Below are 21,604 nucleotides of genomic sequence, written 5' to 3' on the forward strand. Positions count from 1 at the left end.
TATGTCATTTTAAAATTTTCTATTATACTTCCAGATTCATCAACTTGAAGCAAAGATTTTATCCAAAACTGTCTCATCGACCTTTATATATGCTGAAAATCACCTCTAACAACTTTCACTTATTTTATTCTTCTTAAATTTCTTGGAAGCTAGGTACTTGTGAGGGGCTAAAATCCTCCCTAACAGCTCAAGATATATGGTGCAAGTTTCAAGGCCCTTCCAATCTCCTTTGATTGCTTTTATAACCATGATAGAGTGCCTAAAAACCCAAATTAATTACTTTTGTTTAGCAGAGTTTTTGTTCTAGATAGCAGAGTTGCATATCAGTACTCCTTTAATAGGTGTTTTGAGCGGATGATGTGATCAACGACTACCATATTTGTTCTACTATTTTTTGAATCTTGTGATGATCATAATCACATTTTTGAAACCTCGTCTGTTTGTCAGGTGATTATACATCTCTAAACTATTTTTTGATGATAACCCCGAAGGGTTGGCTCAATGAAAATTTTAGACCGATAAACAATTAATGTTCGTAGGTCGTGAGTTTGATACTCAATATGAGCATTAATTCTTCAGGGGCAACCCATGAGGGGGCACCTTCACTTACTTGGTGTGCAATGCGCGGGCATTGCACGTGCTTGGAAGTTTGGGACTAGTCCTTAGAGAGGGCCATGGGCAAAGCCCCGATGCATGCTAGATTTGTCTAAAGGGAAAACCGGTTATAATTAAAAAAAAAAACCCTATTTTGATGGTTAATTATTATATTCAAGATTTAAGATTTGTTTTTGTTATTTTCTTCCTTAAGTGGATTCGAGGCTGAATCCATCATCTCGTCAATACTAAGCAGTGATCATACCAATCATCCATATCAACATCTTCATCTCAACTATGTTCATATTATGAATATTTAATTTTTTAGTGATACTACATTTAGTTCCATAAAGTATGATCGGTCCCTCGTTGTCTTATAAATTTATATATTATGCATTTCTCTATTGGATTAAATCAAATATAATTGCTACAAACTGAAGGGAAAATTAGCCCCTAAGTTTTTAGGACTTCTCTTAATAGTCTATTTAATAAAAGTAATAGTTTGAATTCACCATTATCATCTAAAATTAATTGCATCTGACCATTCCAATCAAGTTTCATAAACTCCATTCAGAAGTAAAGGATTTGAGAAAGAAGAAGAAGACATTTTAAAATATATATTTTTCAACCATTTGAAGACATATGTAAGAAACTATGATTTTTTCCATTTTTGTTTTGTTTTATTAATGAAAACTCAAAAAGTGCAACATAGGTAGATTTTACCAGAGTCGAATTCACCAATTTTTATTGTCGAGATTTTTTAAAACATTGTTGAATTCAATAACAAAAAATGTTGAATTCGACAATAAAAAGTGGTGAGCTCGACAATAATGATGGACCAATAAGAAATAAAAAACTTTACTAAATAGACTTTATCGCCCAAAACTTAGGGACTAAAAGAAAGATATCCCCCCTCCCCCTTGCCCCTGTCAAGGTCCTTAAGTAATTTTTCCTAAAATCAAATTTGGAACAAGATACACATGAAAATCCAATCGAATAGAAGGGGAGATTGGCTCTGAACCCGATCCCGATCAACCCATTGGCTGTTGGATAGACGCAATCCATTAACATGCTTAGTAATTGATTGGGAGCTGGATACACCCACTTTAAAAAAAAGGCTATTGGCACCCCAACTTTTACAATAACACCTCAATTTCTTAAATTATTTATCGCATCCCAATTAAAGATTTAAACACACTTTTCAAACATTACAAATGTTTGGCTCAAATCATAAACTCAACATTATAAAATATGATTACATTTGTTCAAGAAATATTCAATAGTTGTTTATAATTATGATTAGGCTCATATAAAATCCTAAATCCCAAAAAATAGAAATCTAACAAAAAAAAAAAAAAAAACAAAAAAACAAAAAAAAAAGAAAAGAAAAATTTTCTATTGGCACCTCAACTTTTACTTATCCTCAAACGTTCACTTATTTTCTTTATTTTTATTTGGAATGTAATAAATCAGCTCTCTAAGAAAAAAGAAAACAAAAATGAATACAAGACTGAAATGACGTGGATACACGTACGTTGGAGATTGGATGGATATTCCTAGAGATGTCCTGACCTCCAGGCCCCAGCACACACGATTTTGATGCGTATTGGCGGGTGTGCAGTTTAGCTTTTAGTGCGTGTTTGCAATTCGAAATTTGTGGACCACCAAACCCACAACGGTTCTTAAGGGTGTTTTGGTCTTTTCACTTTAATTATTTTAATCATTAAAGTCTTCGATTTCGTTAGCCTCGGTTTTCGTTCTTGATAATTTAATGAAAGATCTGACGGTGATCATATCCTCGTAATCTACTTACTCCAGTACATCGAACATACACAGAATCAAGATACATTACCTTGGGCCCACCTCTTTTTTTTTTCTGTACAGTTGTAATACACGCCCTATAAAACGCGTAAAGCGCACATGTGGGACATAGGGCCCACAAGGGCAAATTGATGGGGGCCCACATTTCTTTCGGGCAACTTAAACAGATCATGAAAGGTGGAATGGTGCTGTCGTTCGGATTATAAAAGTCCACACCAGTATAATCGAACGATATGGATTTAAGGAGTTTGTACTCCTACGAGGATCACACTAACACAACTCGAAATGGAAAATCCGAACGTTGGAGAGGGTCTGACGCCGACCCTCGGCTCATGTGGCCGACAGCTTGGACTAAAAATTGCTTTTCTCGTTTAAACTTAAGGAAGAAATACTCCTTATATATTATCCATTAGATTTTCCTCGATTTCATAACACATAATCTTGTTACCAACGAACGGTTAGAATTTTAGAGATGATGTCTTTCTGAAGTGGATGATAAAGTTTTCTTTTAGAAAGCTCGTTCTCTTAATTCCCTAACAGTCCACACTCTGCTCTCTCTCTTCTCTGTTCTTCTCGTCTTCTCCAACTCTTTCTCTGTACCTCTCACAGATCATGTAAAACTTGAAACATCCATTAAATCGGCTCGAAATCCTCCACAAAAAACCTTCTTCAATCCGATACATGGCTTCCTTTCGTTTTTCCCCTCTGTTTTTGATACAAATTTCGCTATGCTTGAGTCTCTGTTTTGGCGGAGATCCGTTTGTTTTTTTAGATTGGGAGGTCTCTTACATCACTGCCTCTCCTTTGGGTGTCAAACAACAGGTTTGATTCTAGCTTCTCAGATCTTAATCTCTGTTTCTCTCTGTTTTTAGATCTTCTCTTCTCATATTGTTTGCTTAATGCCTTTGCATAAATGAGTGATTTTTTACCCAGTTTGGATTTTTTTGTTGTTCTGGATCTGATAAATTTCACAATGTTATAGGTACTTTGGTGGGTTCTTTTGCTATGGGTTTTAGTTTTTTCCCTTGTTTTTTGATCTGGGTTTTGCATTTTTTCTTTGTTTTTTTGGATTTCCGTTTTAGTGCTTTGGTTGTATTTGAATCATAAATTGCTAAATGTGGTAGATTTATGCGTTTTTCCTTGATTAGTGATATGGGTTTGAGTATCATAGTTGTACTTCAATCAGAAAACGGGGATTTAACGATTTAATGTAATTTAGAGTTCGGTACTTTGATGGGGTTTTTCATATGGGTTTTAGATTTTTTTTTTTTCCTCTTGTTTTTGGATTTCTGTTTTAGTGCTCTGGCTGTACTTGAATTAGAAACTGCTAAATGTGGTAGATTAAACTTTTTTTTTTCTCTTGATATTTGTGACATGGGTTTTAGTATCATATTTTTTAAATCAGAAAATGGGGATTGACTGATTTAATGTAATTAGGGTTTTGGTACTTTGGTGGGGTTTTTCACCTAGGGTTTAGGTTTTTTTTTTCTCTCGTTTTTTGATCTGGTTTTCATCTTTTTTCTTATTTTCTGATTTCTGTTTTAGCGCCCTTATTGTATTGGAATCAGAAATCTGCATAAAGTGGTAGCCTTTGAGAGAGTTTGGGTTTTCTTTCTTCATATGAGAATTGCGTTTTTTTTTTCTTGATTTGTGATATGGGTTTTAGTATCGTAGTCCTACTTCAATCAGAAAATTGGGATTGAATGATTTAATGTAATTTAGGGTTTGATGTTAATTTGTTTTTCAATTTGCATTGCTTTTGGGTTGCAGGTTATTGGGATTAACAAGAAGTTTCCAGGTCCAACAGTTAATGTGACTACGAATAACAATGTGGTTGCCAATGTTGTAAACAACTTGGATGAGCATCTCCTCATTAACTGGTATGATTCCACATATGTATTGTTTCTAAGTTTTCTAACATTAATTTAGGAGTTTTTTTTTGAAGATTTGGGGGATTTTTTGTTGCAGGAATGGCATCCAACACCGTCGTAATTCATGGCAAGACGGAGTTCTCGGCACTAATTGCCCAATACCTCCCACTTGGAACTGGACATACCAGTTTCAGGTTAAGGATCAGATCGGAAGCTTCTTTTACTTCCCTTCGACCAATTTTCAAAGAGCGGCCGGTGGGTATGGTGGCATTATTGTTAACAATAGAGCTGTGATTGCTGTTCCGTTCGGGACTCCGGATGGGGATATCACCCTCTCGATGGGTGATTGGTTCAACCAGAATCATACGGTCAGTGTTGTCAAGTACTCATTTTATTTTTGAAGATAAACAGGATTGTAGTTTAGATCTAAATTTTGGTATTTTTGTAGGATTTAAGAAAGGCCCTCAATGATGGGAAAGACCTTGGAATTCCAGATGGTGTTCTGATGAATGGGAAGGGTCCGTACCAATATAACAGCACGTATGTCCCCGCGGGCATTGATTATACAACTTTTGAAGTCGACCCAGGTAATGTTGTTGGCGAAGAATGGCTAAATAGGTTTCTTTGTCCTTGATCGATAGCATTCAGACTATTGACTTTTATGGTGATTTCTTGGGGCAAATATGTCGGCAAAACACACCACATTTGGAGATATATACTTTTGATGACCATCCAAACTCACGAAACAAGTTAATGGTTAGATTGTTACATAGTGTTATTTTGTTTAATACTCCAATCAAAAGTTAACCTTACAGTTAGAAGATGGTCTCGGTTGTCATTGAAAGCACATGTCCTGGTTGAACAACTAATGGTTTACCTCTAAACCTTTTGCTGAATTATACAAGATGTTTGCTAAATTTTATCTCAGTTATTGTTTGGTCGTCTGCCTATTCTAATAATCTGCTATAATATACTTCAGATGGTGAATAATATCACAAAGAATGGTTTTGGAAGAAAATTCTACCAATTTAATGGTTACTCGTTCAATTGGATCAGTCTTTACTATACTTGCTATCCATTTATTGGACATTCGGTATTAATGGGCATGTTTTTGTGTGGATTGATGATGGTTATTATATTATACTAGCTATGTTTCTGTTACTCATTTTCATTTATTTAAATGGGTTGCTTCTGGTATGTTATTTTTTCATATGGCTTACGGTAAATCACTCTCGATTGACAGGCAAAACATATCGCTTTCGTGTGCACAATGTTGGAATCTTTACTAGTTTGAACTTCAGGATCCAGAATCATAACTTGCTTCTTGTAGAGACGGAGGGATCATACACAGTACAGCAGAATTATACGAACCTAGATATTCATGTAGGACAGTCTTATTCTTTCTTGGTTACCATGGATCAGAATGCAAGCACAGATTACTATATTGTAGCGAGTGCTAGATTTGTGAATGAAACACTCTGGAGAAGAGTTACCGGTGTTGCAATTTTGCACTATTCCAACTCCAAGGGAAAGGCAGCTGGCCCTCTTCCGGACCCACCAAATGATTTTTACGACAAGTTCTTTTCAATGAATCAGGCAAGATCCATCAGGTTCGCTTCCATTATCTTTTTAAAAAGAGTTATTTTTTCTTGATTCCTTTTTGGGGTTATTAATTTGGTCTATTTGGTTTATGGGTTCCATTTACATATTAATCAGGATGAACGTGTCTGCTGGTGCTGCTCGCCCTAATCCACAAGGATCTTTTAAATATGGTTCGATCAATGTGACCGATTTATACGTGTTGAAGAACAAACCACCCGTGATGATTAATGGCAAGCGTCGGACTACACTAAGTGGGATCTCATACGTCAATCCTGATACACCCATTAGGCTTGCAGATTGGTTCAAAGTAAAGGGAGTCTACACACTTGATTTCCCTAATAATCCGCTTACTGGAGCACCTCGTATGGGAACATCGATAATTAATGGTACATATAGAGGATTCATGGAAATTATTCTCCAGAACAATGATACCACGGTCCAGAGCTATCATATGGATGGATATGCATTTTTTGTCGTTGGGTAGGGACATCATCTCTTCTTTGGTGTGTCTTTTATATCATTTTGTTTCTTAAGTAGGAAAATATGTTGATATGGTAACAATAATAATTTGATAAATTGTGGTGATTGCAGGATGGATTATGGAGAGTGGACAAATAACAGTAGGGGTTCATATAATAAGTGGGATGGCACTTCTCGTTGCACAGTACAGGTATGATGCCTTCCATGAGATTATTCTCTTATTCTTATTCTCATTGTTGTCAGTATTATTTTTCGATAAATGAGCTGGGGTGAGATTCCCACCAGTGATAATTGACAAAAATAATTGCAAGACAACAACTATCCTGAGATTCTAGGCAAGGATAAGAAAATCTATGGAGATCTCACAAAGAGAAAACATGTGAAAATATGATCAGTAAACTCTTTTTTCTTTTTTCTAGAGATTCTAGGGAATATATCTGCAATTTGATAGGTGATGGATAGATATTAAGGCATCACTATAATTAATTGTTTTATGAGTTCAGGCAAATAGTGGATTGGGTGGCACAAACTGGCAAGCTTTGTCACACTACTTTTGTCACCAACAAACAAGGAGATGATGAAGCTAAACAACCACATATACTGAAGAAATAACGTTGTATTTTGCTTTGTTGTGAATTTTGAAACATTAACTTGGACATAATTAATTTTGAGAAGTGTGGATCCTTGAACACTCACCAAATGTGGTGTACAATAGAAGATTGAAACCACAAGGCAGTAGATATTGGTAATGTGTAGGATATCTATTTGGCTTTCCATTGGTAATGTAGAAAAAAATAAAAAAATTACAAGAAAAAGAGGCAGAAAAATGGGTAATGTGTAGGGTATCTATATTCGGCTTTCCATTTTATTTTTTTACTTTGGTAGCAGTGTGTTTTCATTTCTAATAGTAGGTTTTCTTGATCTCCATTTGTTTTCATCTGTTTTGTATGTCTATTATCTTTTCCAGATAAGTACTAAAAATTCATTCTAGTAGGGTCTTCTTGATCTCCATTTCATTTCTGCACATTAAAGATCTCTCTATTTTTTTATGCTGTTGTGTGTAGGTTTTCCCGGGGGCATGGACAGCGATCTTAGTCTCTCTTGACAATGTTGGTGTGTGGAACCTAAGAACTCAAAATCTTGACACATGGTATCTTGGCCAGGAAGTTTATGTAAAGGTTGTCAACCCAGAGGATACCTCCAACAAAACCGAGCTACCTATACCAGATAATGCCCTCTATTGTGGTGCCCTCAAAGATAAGTCACAGTATGTATCCAAACTCATTATAATACCATCTCTTCTCCTTTCTATCTTTTACTAGTTTACATAATCTAACCCTGGCTTCAAACCTCCATTTGATGAACTTCAGGCCATTTCATAAACACACATCAAAGGGTTCATCAATCACAGAAGGAAGATCGAAGATGTTCTTCGCACTGATGATGTTGTTCTTTGCTATCATTCCTACTTTCCGTTAAGTATGGTGAAGAAACCAATCTTTTTTTCTAGTGGAAGTGGGATGTATCGTCTCTGTTGAAGGTAGGGGAGCCGGCTTTTTCTTGGGTGACTTTTTTTTTGTCATTTTTACCGGGTGCAAGTGTTTAGGTGTGCAAACGTAGTCCTGTTTATATGAATTTTCTCGGTGATCCTTTACATGTTTGTTTTCTAGTCCAAAGTTTCAGGATGCTCCCCCTAGTGCCTTGTAATTCTAGGTTATTGGGGATCCGTCATTCTTTCTATCCATAATTTATACTGATTATGATTCACTCATTTTCTATACCATATTCACCGTTTTTTTTGTTACTTACTTTCATCTGTCATCGGATATTGTCATCTCATTTGAATGTGAATTGTTTTCGAAACAAAGGTTTTAGAGTTCGACAGAGGGGTATGGTGGGTACGGTATGGGTCGGCTTACATTCAGAAGTGTATGGGCCCTTGAACCCTTGAAGCCATTAATTGTTATTGATGACAAGTTGGTCACAAAACGTGAAAGTGAGATGTGATGAGTTGTTTGTGGTCCATGGTGTGTTATTTGAAGGTTTGTGTACAACAACTGGTTTTTTATGTACATGTACTTTTTCATATAATGTGATCTTTGCAAAATCCTGTCTGGCCAAATGAAAGAAGGGAAGTCATCTTCATTAAATTACAAACTGCGGAAACTCCTTAATATCAAACATGTATATGTTAGTAATAGTGATGTTCAAACAAGACAAGTCTTGAAATTCTGACTGTTGAAGATATGTACACTATACGGAATGGAGGGCATTTAGACAATTCAAGTTCTTCACTATGATGGATCAAAACCAAGCGTATTGATGTTTGGTATCACTTCATTTGTGAGACTTTCAGTAGGTGAGTTTATATCTAAGAGAGTTGCCATTGCCACACCAATTTTTTTACTAATGCCACACCAACAGTTTTCTATTCTTTGCAGGATTTATATTGGAGTTGGTGTGGCAATAGTTACTCTTTTATAATCAATACAAAAAAAAAAGGAAATGATGGAAAAGTTCTAACATTCAAGTTTCAAAATGTGATTTGGTGGGATTGGCCTAACAGTGATTCTAACACATTTTAAAGGTTATAAATTTAATTAAGCATAGGACCTTAATATGAAATTTTCTTTAGAGGTTGAAGAAAAGGTATTTAGGTAATTTCTCATTAGGCTATGAGAGAAGACCTAAGTCAAGGTGAAATGTGATCAGCCTACATTCCTGAATGACCTCAATACCCACACCTTCAATTTAAAATGAAAAAACCCTTAGATTTATATGTTTCCAAAGCCAATCATCTTCAACATCAATGGTAAATTTTTTTATCCTAATCTGGAACGGTAGTACTTGTCTACTTTAACCTTCAAACTTAAAAAATAATATAGGATTTTTGAAGTAGACGAAGAGAATTTTCTTGGTTTACTACAAAGAGATTCAGGTGAGGTTCCAAATTTTTTACCCTAGTCTTCTTGAACGAGAAGAATAATCTACTTTAACCTTCAAATCTAAAGAAAAATATAGGATTTTTGAAGTAGAAGATGATATTTTTTGAAAGAAAATACTAAGATTTTCTACATAGAGATTAAGGCGAGGTTCAAAACGATGGATTAAGATGATGTTAAATAGATTAAAATTAATTTTTGTTTTATAGAAGTTGAAGAGTTTGAATATGACTGATTTTAGGACAAAAATTGAAGGATTTTTAGTTACAAGTTGAAGATGAGGGTTTTTAATTTAGTTTTTGTTAGTGTAAAAAAGAAGAACAAGGCCAATAGGGCATGTCTTTAGTTTGCAAACATAGGGACATCATTCACCCAAATGTGGAGGGGTATACCCAAATCAACAAAAATATTGGGGGGAGGGGAGCATACCATCAGTTAGAAAACATAAGGGTATCTTTAATATTCATTAAAAATCAAAAGGACCAGTCATAGATTTGAAAGCAAAGAGGTGCCTTAAATATTCACCAAAAAATTGAGGGGGGCAAGTGCCCCCATTGTCCCCACTGTTAATCCGCCCACCTCATCAAGGTGGTATTCAAGTAAATTTCTTTCAGCATGGTCCATACTTCATAAGAGCACTTAGTGCCCAACAATTTGAACAATGGCCGGGTTGACTCCAACTGGGTAATTTTCCATAGTAATTCTTGGGATGAATACCATCGAAGAAGCTTACTTGTTTTTTACCCCTTTAGAAGTGTAGGAAGATGAACTTTTCATAGAAGATAGTTTATTAGTTGAACTGAATCGATATCATATTGGCTCACAAAGGGAACAATCTTGTTTGACATTGAAAAGTGTCATGGTCATCGCCATCACCATTGATCAACACTATAGGCTTGATGGCAGGCTGAAGCTGAGAGGGGGTGGAGTGGACACAAATGTATTAGGGCTCTTGTAACAAAACATCATTTGTATAGCTCTTGAGAGCAGAGAAAAGAAAGGTGAAAGATATATAACTGCACTTATACATAAGACACATTGAGTGCATGTTTTTTTTTTTTGAAACCCAAAACAGACATTCAGAGTGGCCAAAACGAATGGTAAGGTTCAAAAGGGTGTTCATCGACCGGAGAGGCTTATTATTCGTTAAGCCCTGCCGAGCCATTGACAAGATGAACGTGTACATTGATTGAGGTACTGAGAAGAGAATAGAAGACACTTGCCCGAACAAAATTCATACAATTGACTCTATACGTCTTAAGGATGAGGTGCTGATGCGTCTAATAGCAATTTTTGTGCAGTTAAAACTAGACAGTTAGAGATCTCAATATAGAACAGTACATCTTCGGGCTGCTTTCAATCATGAAGAATCAGAGATTCTGAGAAACACAGGTTCATTCTGTGAAAATGATGAAGCACATAAATTCCAATTTCAATCGACACCACAACCAACATTGACTCAAAAATTAAATGTTTCAGATTATTTTGAAAGTTCATTCTCATTACTCCACATCAAAACATTTCCTTGGATCAAGATTTTATATCTTGGTAAATTTGGATCTTGTTTATGGATTACAGAGGTGTTGTGTTTATCTAGGCGATGGATTCTAGATAAGCTATTCGTGCTAATCTTAGGATTTCATTAGTATAGTAAACTTTTTTAATGGCCTTGGGCCCAATGTGGAATTATTAACAAGAACAAGCATCCTTCACATCATTACTGTTGCATTAGTCTGGTACATTGTGGACATCTTGTACATATGTGATATGTAAAGGATGTGAGCACAAGAGAAAGTCAAGGTTGGATAGATGGATTCTGCGACTGAGCCATGGGTCTCTGATGTAAAAATAATCTGAGGGCTCAATACCAGCTCATATATTTGCGGATCCAGAAAAAAGATAAGGACATACAAAATTATTACCTCAGTTGACTAATATAATTTGCTGGTAATTCAACTTTGAAAGACATCGAAACTACGAGCCTGACCTGTTTCTATCTGATTTTAAACAAATTGTGGAATCAAAATTCCCGGAAAGACACCAGTAATCTCCATTGCTCATTTTGGCATCACCAACAGCCATCTCTCTTTATTTTGAAAGCCAATAGATAATAAGGAACAACGTACAAGCTGCGATGACAGCAGCCAAGATGAGAGTATCTTTAGACCGCTTCCTTCTGATTGCACCTGCAAAGTTCAAATACAATCTTAATTACATCGTATTTTCAGGAAAATAAACTTTGTAGATTGTAGGAGGATGAAGAAAGGGAGGAACGATACCAAGAAGGCCACGGATAATAGGGAACTTATCGCTCAGTTGCTTGACTTTCCCTTGAACATCTCCAAGCAAAGTCCGTTGAGAGCCCAAAACCATTCTCGTTGTTTGAGCTTGACTTATCACATCATCAATCTACATAGAATGATTCAACGAGACAGGGAACTAAAATGGTTAAAAAGCAATCAACATCATAAAACATAAAATGATATAGTGAGTTGATTTGAAATGTTCAGCTTTTCTTGTAATTATAATAATTTCTACGAAAGTTAATAGTGTAGTTTCTTCTTTCTCTTTCGGGATATCAAGTCAAGGTGAGAAAGTCCTCATTTAAGTAGCCAAGATTTGAAGAGTCGAGTCTTGGTTGATTCCACAAAGAGGAGTCCAATGAATGCAAATATAGAATTTTCATGCCACTTGCAATATATATATATATATATATGCTAATTGCTCTAGATGCATCATATTGAAATTTGACATATTCCCACGAGATATACCCTAATATTTGCATTTCCACCAAACTCTATACAAAAATTTAATGAACAACTTCTTTTGTGTATAGATTTCAATGGAAATAATTATTAGTTTCGTGAAATATTTCGATGAACAGTAAATTTTAACTGAAGTAAATTTTAATTGAAATATTCAAGTTTCAAAGTCTAAAATGCAATACTTTTATGAAATATTTCGTAAACAGTAAAAATCGACAAAAAATATTCTTCTTTATTTTATTTTTTTGAAATATTGTTAATATTTATAAAGATAACAAAACTATACAAATTTTTATAGAAAAAACTTGTAAGTTATACATAATATTCATTCATCAGTAGAAATAGATTATGGCCTTTTTGAAATGTAGAAGGAGATTATGATTAGTTAGGAGTCTATATATCATGCTACTTTGGTGCATTCTATGTATATTAGCATCTTAAAATAAGCACACATTTTTTTTATCGATAATATAAGCACACACATACAATTATCCATGTTCTAATTAATTAGATATATCATTAATTTATTCATACATATAGTACTTATAGTTTGCTCATTTACGTAAGAGTTTTACTACTAATATTTATTTCCAGAATATATATAATTGTTTATTGTAGTTTGCTGATTTATTGAGTGTTTAATGTCTATTTTATCATTTCATACAATTTCAATAAAAAATTCTTAATTTTTCTATCAGTTCCACAACATTTCTATCATTTCCATGAAAAAGTAATTAATTTCCGCACAGAGAAAAAAAAAATTTATATAAGTATTTCCATTTGCAGACTTACCGAAATAAACAACGAAACCAAAATTTAATACCTTGCCTAGATTATCAAACAGAAAAAGAAAGATGTGATAGTCTCAGGCTCCAAGGCATCCAAATACGGTCATCGATACAAACATTGCTACAAGAAATATGGATATAACTTCTTGTTTCTCAAAATTCAGGACACATATACACTATTATCCCATCCAATGCTTTATATTTTGTTTTTTGACTTTTTTTTTATTTACATCATATTCGTAGTTGTCATATGCAATCGCATATGCCATATGCTGTCACACATGTAAGGATGTGATCACATATGCAGTATGTGATCGTATATCTACCCAATGGCCAAAATTTTAACCTCTGGGCAAAAACTTTTTTATTTTATTTTATTTTATATAATAAATACCCCAATATCACCCATGAATACAACACTTTAACCAATTTCTATCCTCATTTTACCTCACTTCTACTCTCATTTAGCTCCCTTCTTTGGAAGACCCAAAACTTAAAAATAAAAAAATAAAAAAAAAGTGGTATTTGCTAGCAACAACATAATGAAGGCAGTCAATCAATATAGATTGATCCAAAATCTGATTCAAATCCAATATAGCACCTATGGGTACATAAGAAATGTATCGAATCGATTCTTTTTAATGAATAGATCCGATCGCAACTTCGAATATGGAATGAAAATAGCTTCAAGTCGTACTTCTTATCCTTGCAAGCTTACTTGCTGGATAGAATATTAGGAGATAAAATAAGGTTGTTTGAGATGGTTTGGACATGTACATAGGAGGGCTTTGGTGCAAGCTAAGGGATCTAAAAAGGCAAGATGGAAGGAGTAACAAAATATATGAAGATGCATACCCTAATAGAGACATGGGCCCAAGAACCATATAGATCAAAGGGGACGTGACGTATGTATACATGCTTACATATCTTATGTCCAGTTTAGGAGATTCAAGAACTTTTGAGGGTAGAAAAAAAATTAAGGTCAATTTGCCATCACGAGTAAGCATTTAAATCCATCATACTTAAAATGATGCAATTTTTCTTAGAAAAATGAAGTCAGCAAAATTTGAGAATAGGATCTACTTCAGAATTGAAAGGGAAAGGTTTGTTGGCGAGAAAAAAAAAAATATTGCCTGTAAATGCCAGAATGGCTTATAAGGTAAAATGAGAATGATCTGAAGCCATCAAATATTTTCCATACTAGTCTTGCCAAAAGATAATAGAAGAATATTTCGAATTGGAACACCACAAATGCATTCAAAAGCGAAAGTGATCAATGCATGTCAGAAATTTATATTACACAAGCAACTTTATGTCAGACAAATTGACGTTCAACCAAAATGCCAGGCCAATATAACAGCATAATAATATTTATGGAGAATCATTTTTCATAACACATTCATTAAAATTATTCAACCACCATACTCCAATTGCAAGTCAAATAACTGCTAAATAACTTGATTGTTTTGCTTTGATGCATAAAGATTAAAAACATGTTAGGACAATAATTCAGTAAAGCTGAGTCTTACATGAGTTATGCTTCCATGTATTGCGGCTCTTTCTCGTAATACATGCATTCTAGGTGACATACTCCCGGATGCCTAAAAGACAAAAAATTAAATAGAAAATGAGTAGATTTGACATAATCAAATGATCTGGATAAATTAAATTCACAGACCATGTTTTCCTCACCTTGTATTCAGTGATATCGTCTCTGACAGAGCTGAGAAGCTCAGCGTGCTCCCTCATGGAGCTTATGTTTCCCTTTGTTCGTCTAAACTCCTAAAGAAAAATATATTTTATTAGAGGAACCGACGGCGGCCCTTATCATCTCATAGAACAAGATAACGTAGTCTTAAATAAAGCAGCAAAAGCTTCATGTGAATGCTACCACACAGCAAAAAAGATTACCACACAATGAACTGAACTTCCGTGAAGGATAATTTTTCCAGAATACTTGCATATGTAGTATTCCTTAGGGATAGACTAAATGATGTTTTCTTTGAAGCTATGTGGAGCTGGGATGTTGCTTTGCCTTGAAATTGAAGGTGCACTGTTGCTGTTTGAATGTGTACATGGAGTGATATATTATTTAGAGTCAGTCTAGCCTGGCTAACTTAGATTTCAAATCTTACTAAGGGTTGTGAGCTCACATCTTAGCATCCAAAAACATGATCCAATGCCACAGGCTTGTAGAGGACGAAATTCTAATAACTTTGAATTTTTTTATTTTTTTGAATCATTATTTTTCACCGTTGAATTTTAATTTTAAGTTTTGGGAGTTCAGTAGCCATCCATTTTCAACACCTTGGATATATATATTTACTTATTTGAATATGAGTTATTCCAAGAAATCTAGAAAGCTATTATGTTGTATTGCCAATGTGGTAATCCATGTGGGCCAAACAAGGTAAGATTTGATTACTAAGGAAAGTGATTTTCTATTATTTATTAGCTAATTTGATAGACTTTTCAAGTTGCAGAAAATATTTCAGTCATATACAAAGTTCTCATTTGGATATGTTCAACCGACCCCAAATTTTTGGGACAAGGCATTGATGATGGTGATGCAATACTCATCTAGAAGGTTGAATAAACATAAGGAAACTCAGCCTTGGTCATCTCTTCACTTAACAATCATTGGTGTCTTAATTGGAAGGATGCCTTCCAAGTGCAATTTATTTAAGTTTCCTTCAGAAAAAAATTGCTAAATAAATGATGGTGTGGAGTCCATTGGAAGTGTGGGCATTACTTTCCTTCTCTTCAGGACTATCTAGGCAAAAAATCGAAGGACATTTAGATGGAGACAATAGATGAGTTCTCTTACCCCTTATTCCCATCACAAGGATAATGGATCAAGGATCCAACCTCACAAGTGATGAGGTAATTCTTGAGTTCTCTTGTAGAATTTCAAAAAAGAACACCCTTTTAGAGTTCCAATGGATTTAACTCCATTAACTTGCCGGAATTGAAACTAGAACAGCAAAATAAGTAAAATCTTACCAAGAGACAGATGGATTGGAAGGAAAAGAAAGATCCAATGATTTCTTTGATGTTTGGAGTAAATTTGACACAGTTTTCCCTTACAAAATTCTTCTTTTTTCCTTCTTTCTGATTCTCCCCTATTTATAGGCCTCATTGGGGGGGGGGGGGGGGGGGGGGGGGGGGGGGTGCAGGGGAGAAAAAGGCCTAAAAAACAACAGATTGCTCGCTCTATCCTTCGTGCGAGCAGAGATTGTTTTCATTCTGAGTTTCTTCCAACTTCTTCAATTCTTTCTCTACTTGGTTGGGCATCCATTAGTGGCCAAAAATGTGTCTTATTTTAGACACAAACATGAGCAGGCCAAACGTGTTGTACAACACATATACCATGATTTGAAAGAGAAATTAGCTAGTCATGCCACTGAAACATGCAATGAGTTCAATCTTAACCAAGGTCCTGAATTTCTCAATCTATAAACGAAGGTGCAAGCTTCAAACTACAAAATCATTTTCATTAGCTCTTCAAACTAAGTTTTTTGAGGACTTCTCACCCTCTGGTCAATAAAATTTAACTTATTAAAAAAATAAAAAATTAGCTCTTCTACTTATGTATTACATCTTGGTTTATTCAGTCTTTAACTCTTGTCCTATGGTTTGAGCTTTTAACCATGTGGTTTGTTTCTTACCTAGCAAAATAAAGAGGAAAACAATCTGAGAAAAATCCATGATTCATGGTTTGCATTCAGAGTACCATGTGCCTCAAGTTTGACAAGTCTTGGGACTCTTACCAAGTTTTGCAAAAGTTAGCTAAAACAAAAATGTTTTACAGGTGGATTGCTTCAAGAGATTTGGTGGTCAGGTGGCTTGGTGTCTTAAATTTCAGAGAACTATTAGATTCACCAGTATCAATATCTTAGTGTCCTTTAACTTACGAGGATAAATATGTCCCCATCGATAATGAAGATGTACCAGTGTGGATACAAGGTAATCAAAGTTTGGGGTATGAACCTTTTCTTTTACTCTGTTTTAGTGGGGCTTTCCCCATGAATGCAGTTCTGGGAATCAATGTCTTTCATAACAACCTATCTTGATGCAGCCAATAATTTTTTACTAATGAAAGGGAGAGACCCAATAACCTTTAGTCCCACATTAGTCGTGAATTGGTTCTTTGTGTACCTAATGTAAGTCAACTCATCCTATTTGTTTAAACAAGTCTAGATAAAGATTATAAATGTACGTGCATGTGTGAAACAATGCAGCTCATGCGAATAGTGTGGGTATTGCCAAAATATATTTTTCCATTCCTTCAGAAAAATTTAACCCCCAGCAGTTATGAGTTGCAACCTCTTGTGAGCCAACATTCTTAAATTAACTTTTTCTAGCCGTACCAAGCCGATTTCTTCTCTCAGAGTCTAATATTATTTTCTTGTTAATTTCCAATAATCTTTGCTTCCAATCAAGAAAGTGACAACACATGAGGCAAAATCCAATAGAAATGATATGTTATGAGCTTTGTGATCATAGTGGCAGGCCAAAGATCAGTATAAATATTTAGGAAAAAAACTAATATCTGAGTTGGAATAACGACGCTTCAAGTAATAAAGAAAGTAGAATGGAGATAAACCTGAGTAAATTCATGAAGTATGTCCCTGTGCCTTGCCAACTTCTGGGTAACTGAAGTAGTGGGTGTTGCAGATGCAGCACAACGACTCATGGAATCATTGATATCTAGTAGCTTCTCGAGCAAGGATTGAATCTCCATTTCCATAGACTTCCATGATCTACCAGAGCCAACAGTTGGTGACCCAGTGTCTGCATAACCTGAACCAATAGCATAGTTCTCAAAAGGGTGAATAACCTCCATTGAACCACTCTAACTACATAGAGAGTGGAAAATAATGAAATGACCGGTAATACTATTACTTTTAGGGTAATACTATTACTTTTATGACGTCGCTCTTTCAATGTTATTGTGCTTTATATGTATTTTTGCATTTCAACCAAAACTAAAGTTTAAAAACTTTTGGGCGAAAAAGTTTTGAATTTGTCTCGCATTTGCTTCCACAATGGAAAGTTACATGAAATCAATGGGTTTATCTAGAGTGGTTTGGAAACCCTTGCTTAATCTAAGTTTAGTACACAACACACATACACATGAAACACAAGCATGGGTATGTAAGTGGCTTTGGCACTTTGGGGAGGAAAGGAAAAGCTTGTGGATAAGAGTTATTTGGGTAAATATGGGGAAAAAAGTTTTGGTTGGGAGAGTGGGGAGGCGAAGTCTTCCTATGGCTGTAGCATATGTAAAGGAATTTTCTATGTGTCTCAGCTATTAAACAAAGGAGTTGGTTTTATGATGGGGAGAGGGGACAGGTTGCGATTTTGGGAGAACGGATGGTGCGGCGTTGAAACTTCATCATCACAATTCCCGTACCTATACATAACGTCTTTGAAAAGGAATTGTGCTATGAAAGACTACCTGATTCACAATGGTAGTGACCTCACTTGGGTTTCAGGAGGAACTTCAATGATTGGGAGACTGATGAAGTAGCTTCTCTTCTTCATCTGCTCAACTCTACTCAAACTGTAATTTGATTGAGGAGGATAGAAGAGAATGGAGTGGAAATAAGGATATAAAATTCTTTGTAAGTTCCTTCCATAAGCAGTTGTTGGTCCCTTGCAATCTAGTATACTGAGAGACATCCATTTGGTCATATTTTGTGCCATCCAAAATTGTTATCTTCATTTGGTTAGCTTCTTTGGAAAGAATTCTTATCTTAGACAATCTAATAAAACATGGCCTATCTACTCCAAATTTTGTGCTTTGTGCAAGGAGACTCTGGATCTCATATTCTGATACATTGTCTATTTGTTCATAAAATATAGGTCAATTTTCTTTCCATTTTCAAGCTAAATTGGGTCTTTGCTATGTTAGTTTTGTCACTCTTCCTTAGGAAGTCCTATAATGTGTTCTTAAGTAAAAAACCATAACTATGGGCCATTCTCCCTTTTGCGGTTTGTTGGGGTCTTTGGAATGAGTGAAACAAAATGGTGTTTAAGGGGAAAGTGAAATCTCCCCAAGATGTGATTTTGGAAGTTCTAGTTTTTTTATTCTACTGGTGCAAGTTGAGCAAAGACTTTGAAGGAGTGTTCTTCGAAGATTTTGTACTCAAATGGGATGAGTAATGTTCGATGTAATTCTAAAAGGATTTTATTTTAGCTTTGTGTCTATATACTCTTGTAATTTTTCTTTTTTCCTTTTGATCTTTTTATCTTTTGGGGGCCATGTTGGCCTACTGTTTCTTCTTCGATAAGTTTTATACTTATAAAAAAAAACACGAGCATGAAATGCTGCGATGCGGGGCACTAGTATGAAACCTATCATATTTTGTTAATAACTTCCATTTATAAATTTATTTAAGCGGGCCAAAGGCAGCAAGATACGGCTCAGCTAGCAAAAACAACCTGACGCACTTCGGCCTTGACGGAACTATGTTGGGCCTCCATTTGCGTAGTCTCGCTAAGTGACATGACCTTTTAAAGAGTCTGAATCCGGTGTGAGGCTTGTGCTTCTTTCTATGTCTATGGAGAGCATGAAAGGCCTAACAGGTTAGTCAACACTGAGCGGGATCTTTCAGCAACGAACTCCCCATACAGATAGAGGCACCTATCAAAAAAGATACTCTGAAGGCTTCGAGCTGATCATAACATTGTGATACTGATTGGCGAGAGCTCTCGGTCATGAATACAAAATTTCTTTGCGAATTCAAGATGCACTCATGAGTGATCAATGGCCTCCCTAGAACATTCGTATGGACCGAAAGAACAAATTCCTTTCATCTTGCATATTTAGCCTTGATTGAGAGACCTTTGACCTTCAACTGCTTCTCGACCATTTTGAAAACTTCCATTATTTTGTTTACACTTTTGCACAATTCTATCCATGATGAGTTTCTAATGAAGCACAACATAGAGTGTTTCCCACTATATTATTTGCCATGTTCTCTTTTTCTTTTTCTTTTTTTTGCATAACAGATACTCAGAAAAAAAATAAAAAATAAAATAAATAACGAAAGAACGGTCTTTTATCTTCTTTTACTCTTATCCACAAACAGTACGATTTGCGCTAAGACTTTCATTCAATCTTTTAAAATTTAATAAATGAGTTTTAGATGTTATTTCTATGTCTTTTTATCCAACTATAAACAGCATTGTTTGGAACCATTTCGAACAATTGTGTATTTTTTTTTCTTTAAGGGAAAGGGCTGTACAAGGGATTCAGGGTTTGAGCGTTTTTCTTGTATTTTTCTCCAAAGATCTGATCGCGTCCCATGTATGTAAATCTTGGTGTTCTTCGGTTTGATCTTTATTTGAAATTCTCTTTGTTTGTTACTACCAAACCACGTGTTCTGACGAGAATTGCACAAGTACCACTAGATCTACCCCAATGGAGATCCCCAATTTCCTAAATGTTCAAAAACCACGACATTTTCAACATCAATAATCCCGAAATTGATCGAAAAACAGAAATTTTGTGATCGAACTCTAGGAATCAAACATTACAAACATAGAAATTAAAGAGAGAGAGAGAGAGAGAAGAAGAATGACCTCCTTGGGTGAACCTAGCGCCAAGCTTGGCGTAGGAAGAGAGTTTGACATCGAGATCTCCCTCGATCTTCCTAGCTTCCTTCCTCAATTCCTCCCAACCTGCCTCCTGCAACTCCAGATTTGAATCTGTAAGCGAAGACATCTCTCTCTCTCTCTCTTCTATGTTGGTGTGGCAGTTATTGATTCAGTTATTACAGTTGGATTTTCCATTCAAACAAACCCGTTTCTCTTCCTCTCTTCGTCTTTCCTCTCGGCTATCAAAAGTTCCAATCTGCACTTTCCTCTCTCTCTCTCTCTCTTAGCTCTCCTCCGAATCTCCGTACCCTACTAAATGGTAACGTAACGGGACGAGTGATGGGTTGATGGCTCTCGTAGGCCGGGTTTTAGCTCGGCCCATCTCGTGGTGAACTGGCTTTGATTTTAATAGGCTAGATTCATATTTAGGGTAGGGCTCGGACTTGGACTTAGCCTACCGGATGTGTCCGATCATCCCGATTTTTTATATTATAATTTTTATGGTTGACCGACAACTATTTGCTACAACATTGTAGACATCCCAATTTGAATGGCTCTCATTCGAAAGGATAAAAAAAATTGTTTTTTAAAGAAAATTCGTCAATGGGTTTAAAATACCCAAATCCTCAAAAATAGTCATTTTAATCAAATCAAAAGGTCTTATGACCTTTAAAGGTCTCATGAACCCACAATAAGGTCTTCTAAATCCACCACCTTCTCCATCTCTCACCCTACTGAAATCATCTCAATACTTTTTTACTAAATAGTAAAAAGGTATTTGATTGAAAAATTAGGAGTCGTCACCTTTTAGGTTTAGGAATGAAAATAACTTCAAAGTGAATCCAGATTAGTCCATGGGTAATAGAATTGGTAAGAGGTTAGATTATCAGTTTCGAAAAGTGTTAGGCACCAAATCCACCCGATCAAGATGATTGGACTTTACTATAATCCAAGAAAATCCTATGGTCAATGAGTAAAAACTAAAGTAAAGTACGGTCCAATCAACATCATCATCATCTTATATCGAATTTATTAAACAAATCCTACGGTTAAAATTCCTCCAAATATTAACCCTATGCCTCGAATTCCACATATGAAATAAGTAAAAAATATGAAAAAACGTTAATCTTGTTCAA

General features: G+C 35.3%; 2 protein-coding genes across 2 annotated transcripts; one reads left to right on the top strand and one right to left on the bottom strand.

Annotated features, from left to right (window-relative positions):
• Positions 1-2,937: 2,937 nt before the first annotated feature.
• LOC147393471 (monocopper oxidase-like protein SKU5) lies at positions 2,938-8,176 on the top strand. The gene is made up of 9 exons (XM_086455975.1): positions 2,938-3,237; positions 4,186-4,295; positions 4,384-4,654; positions 4,735-4,873; positions 5,530-5,896; positions 6,003-6,368; positions 6,480-6,558; positions 7,433-7,635; positions 7,739-8,176. The coding sequence occupies exons 1-9, from the start codon at positions 3,097-3,099 to the stop codon at positions 7,845-7,847; spliced, it is 1,785 nt and encodes a 594-aa protein (XP_086312101.1). The 5' UTR covers positions 2,938-3,096; the 3' UTR covers positions 7,848-8,176.
• A 2,868-nt stretch (positions 8,177-11,044) lies between these two features.
• Positions 11,045-20,779, bottom strand: GOS12 (golgi snare 12). Its single transcript, XM_086456183.1, has 6 exons — positions 20,454-20,779; positions 17,470-17,666; positions 14,556-14,645; positions 14,393-14,464; positions 11,590-11,719; positions 11,045-11,496 (listed from the first exon to the last, which is right to left on the bottom strand). The coding sequence occupies exons 1-6, from the start codon at positions 20,593-20,595 to the stop codon at positions 11,399-11,401; spliced, it is 729 nt and encodes a 242-aa protein (XP_086312309.1). The 5' UTR covers positions 20,596-20,779; the 3' UTR covers positions 11,045-11,398.
• Positions 20,780-21,604: the final 825 nt, after the last annotated feature.

This window comes from Akebia trifoliata, chromosome 10, assembly GCF_017979445.1.
Source record: "Akebia trifoliata isolate Shusen 1 chromosome 10, ASM1797944v1, whole genome shotgun sequence".
In the NCBI taxonomy this organism is placed as follows: domain Eukaryota; kingdom Viridiplantae; phylum Streptophyta; class Magnoliopsida; order Ranunculales; family Lardizabalaceae; genus Akebia; species Akebia trifoliata.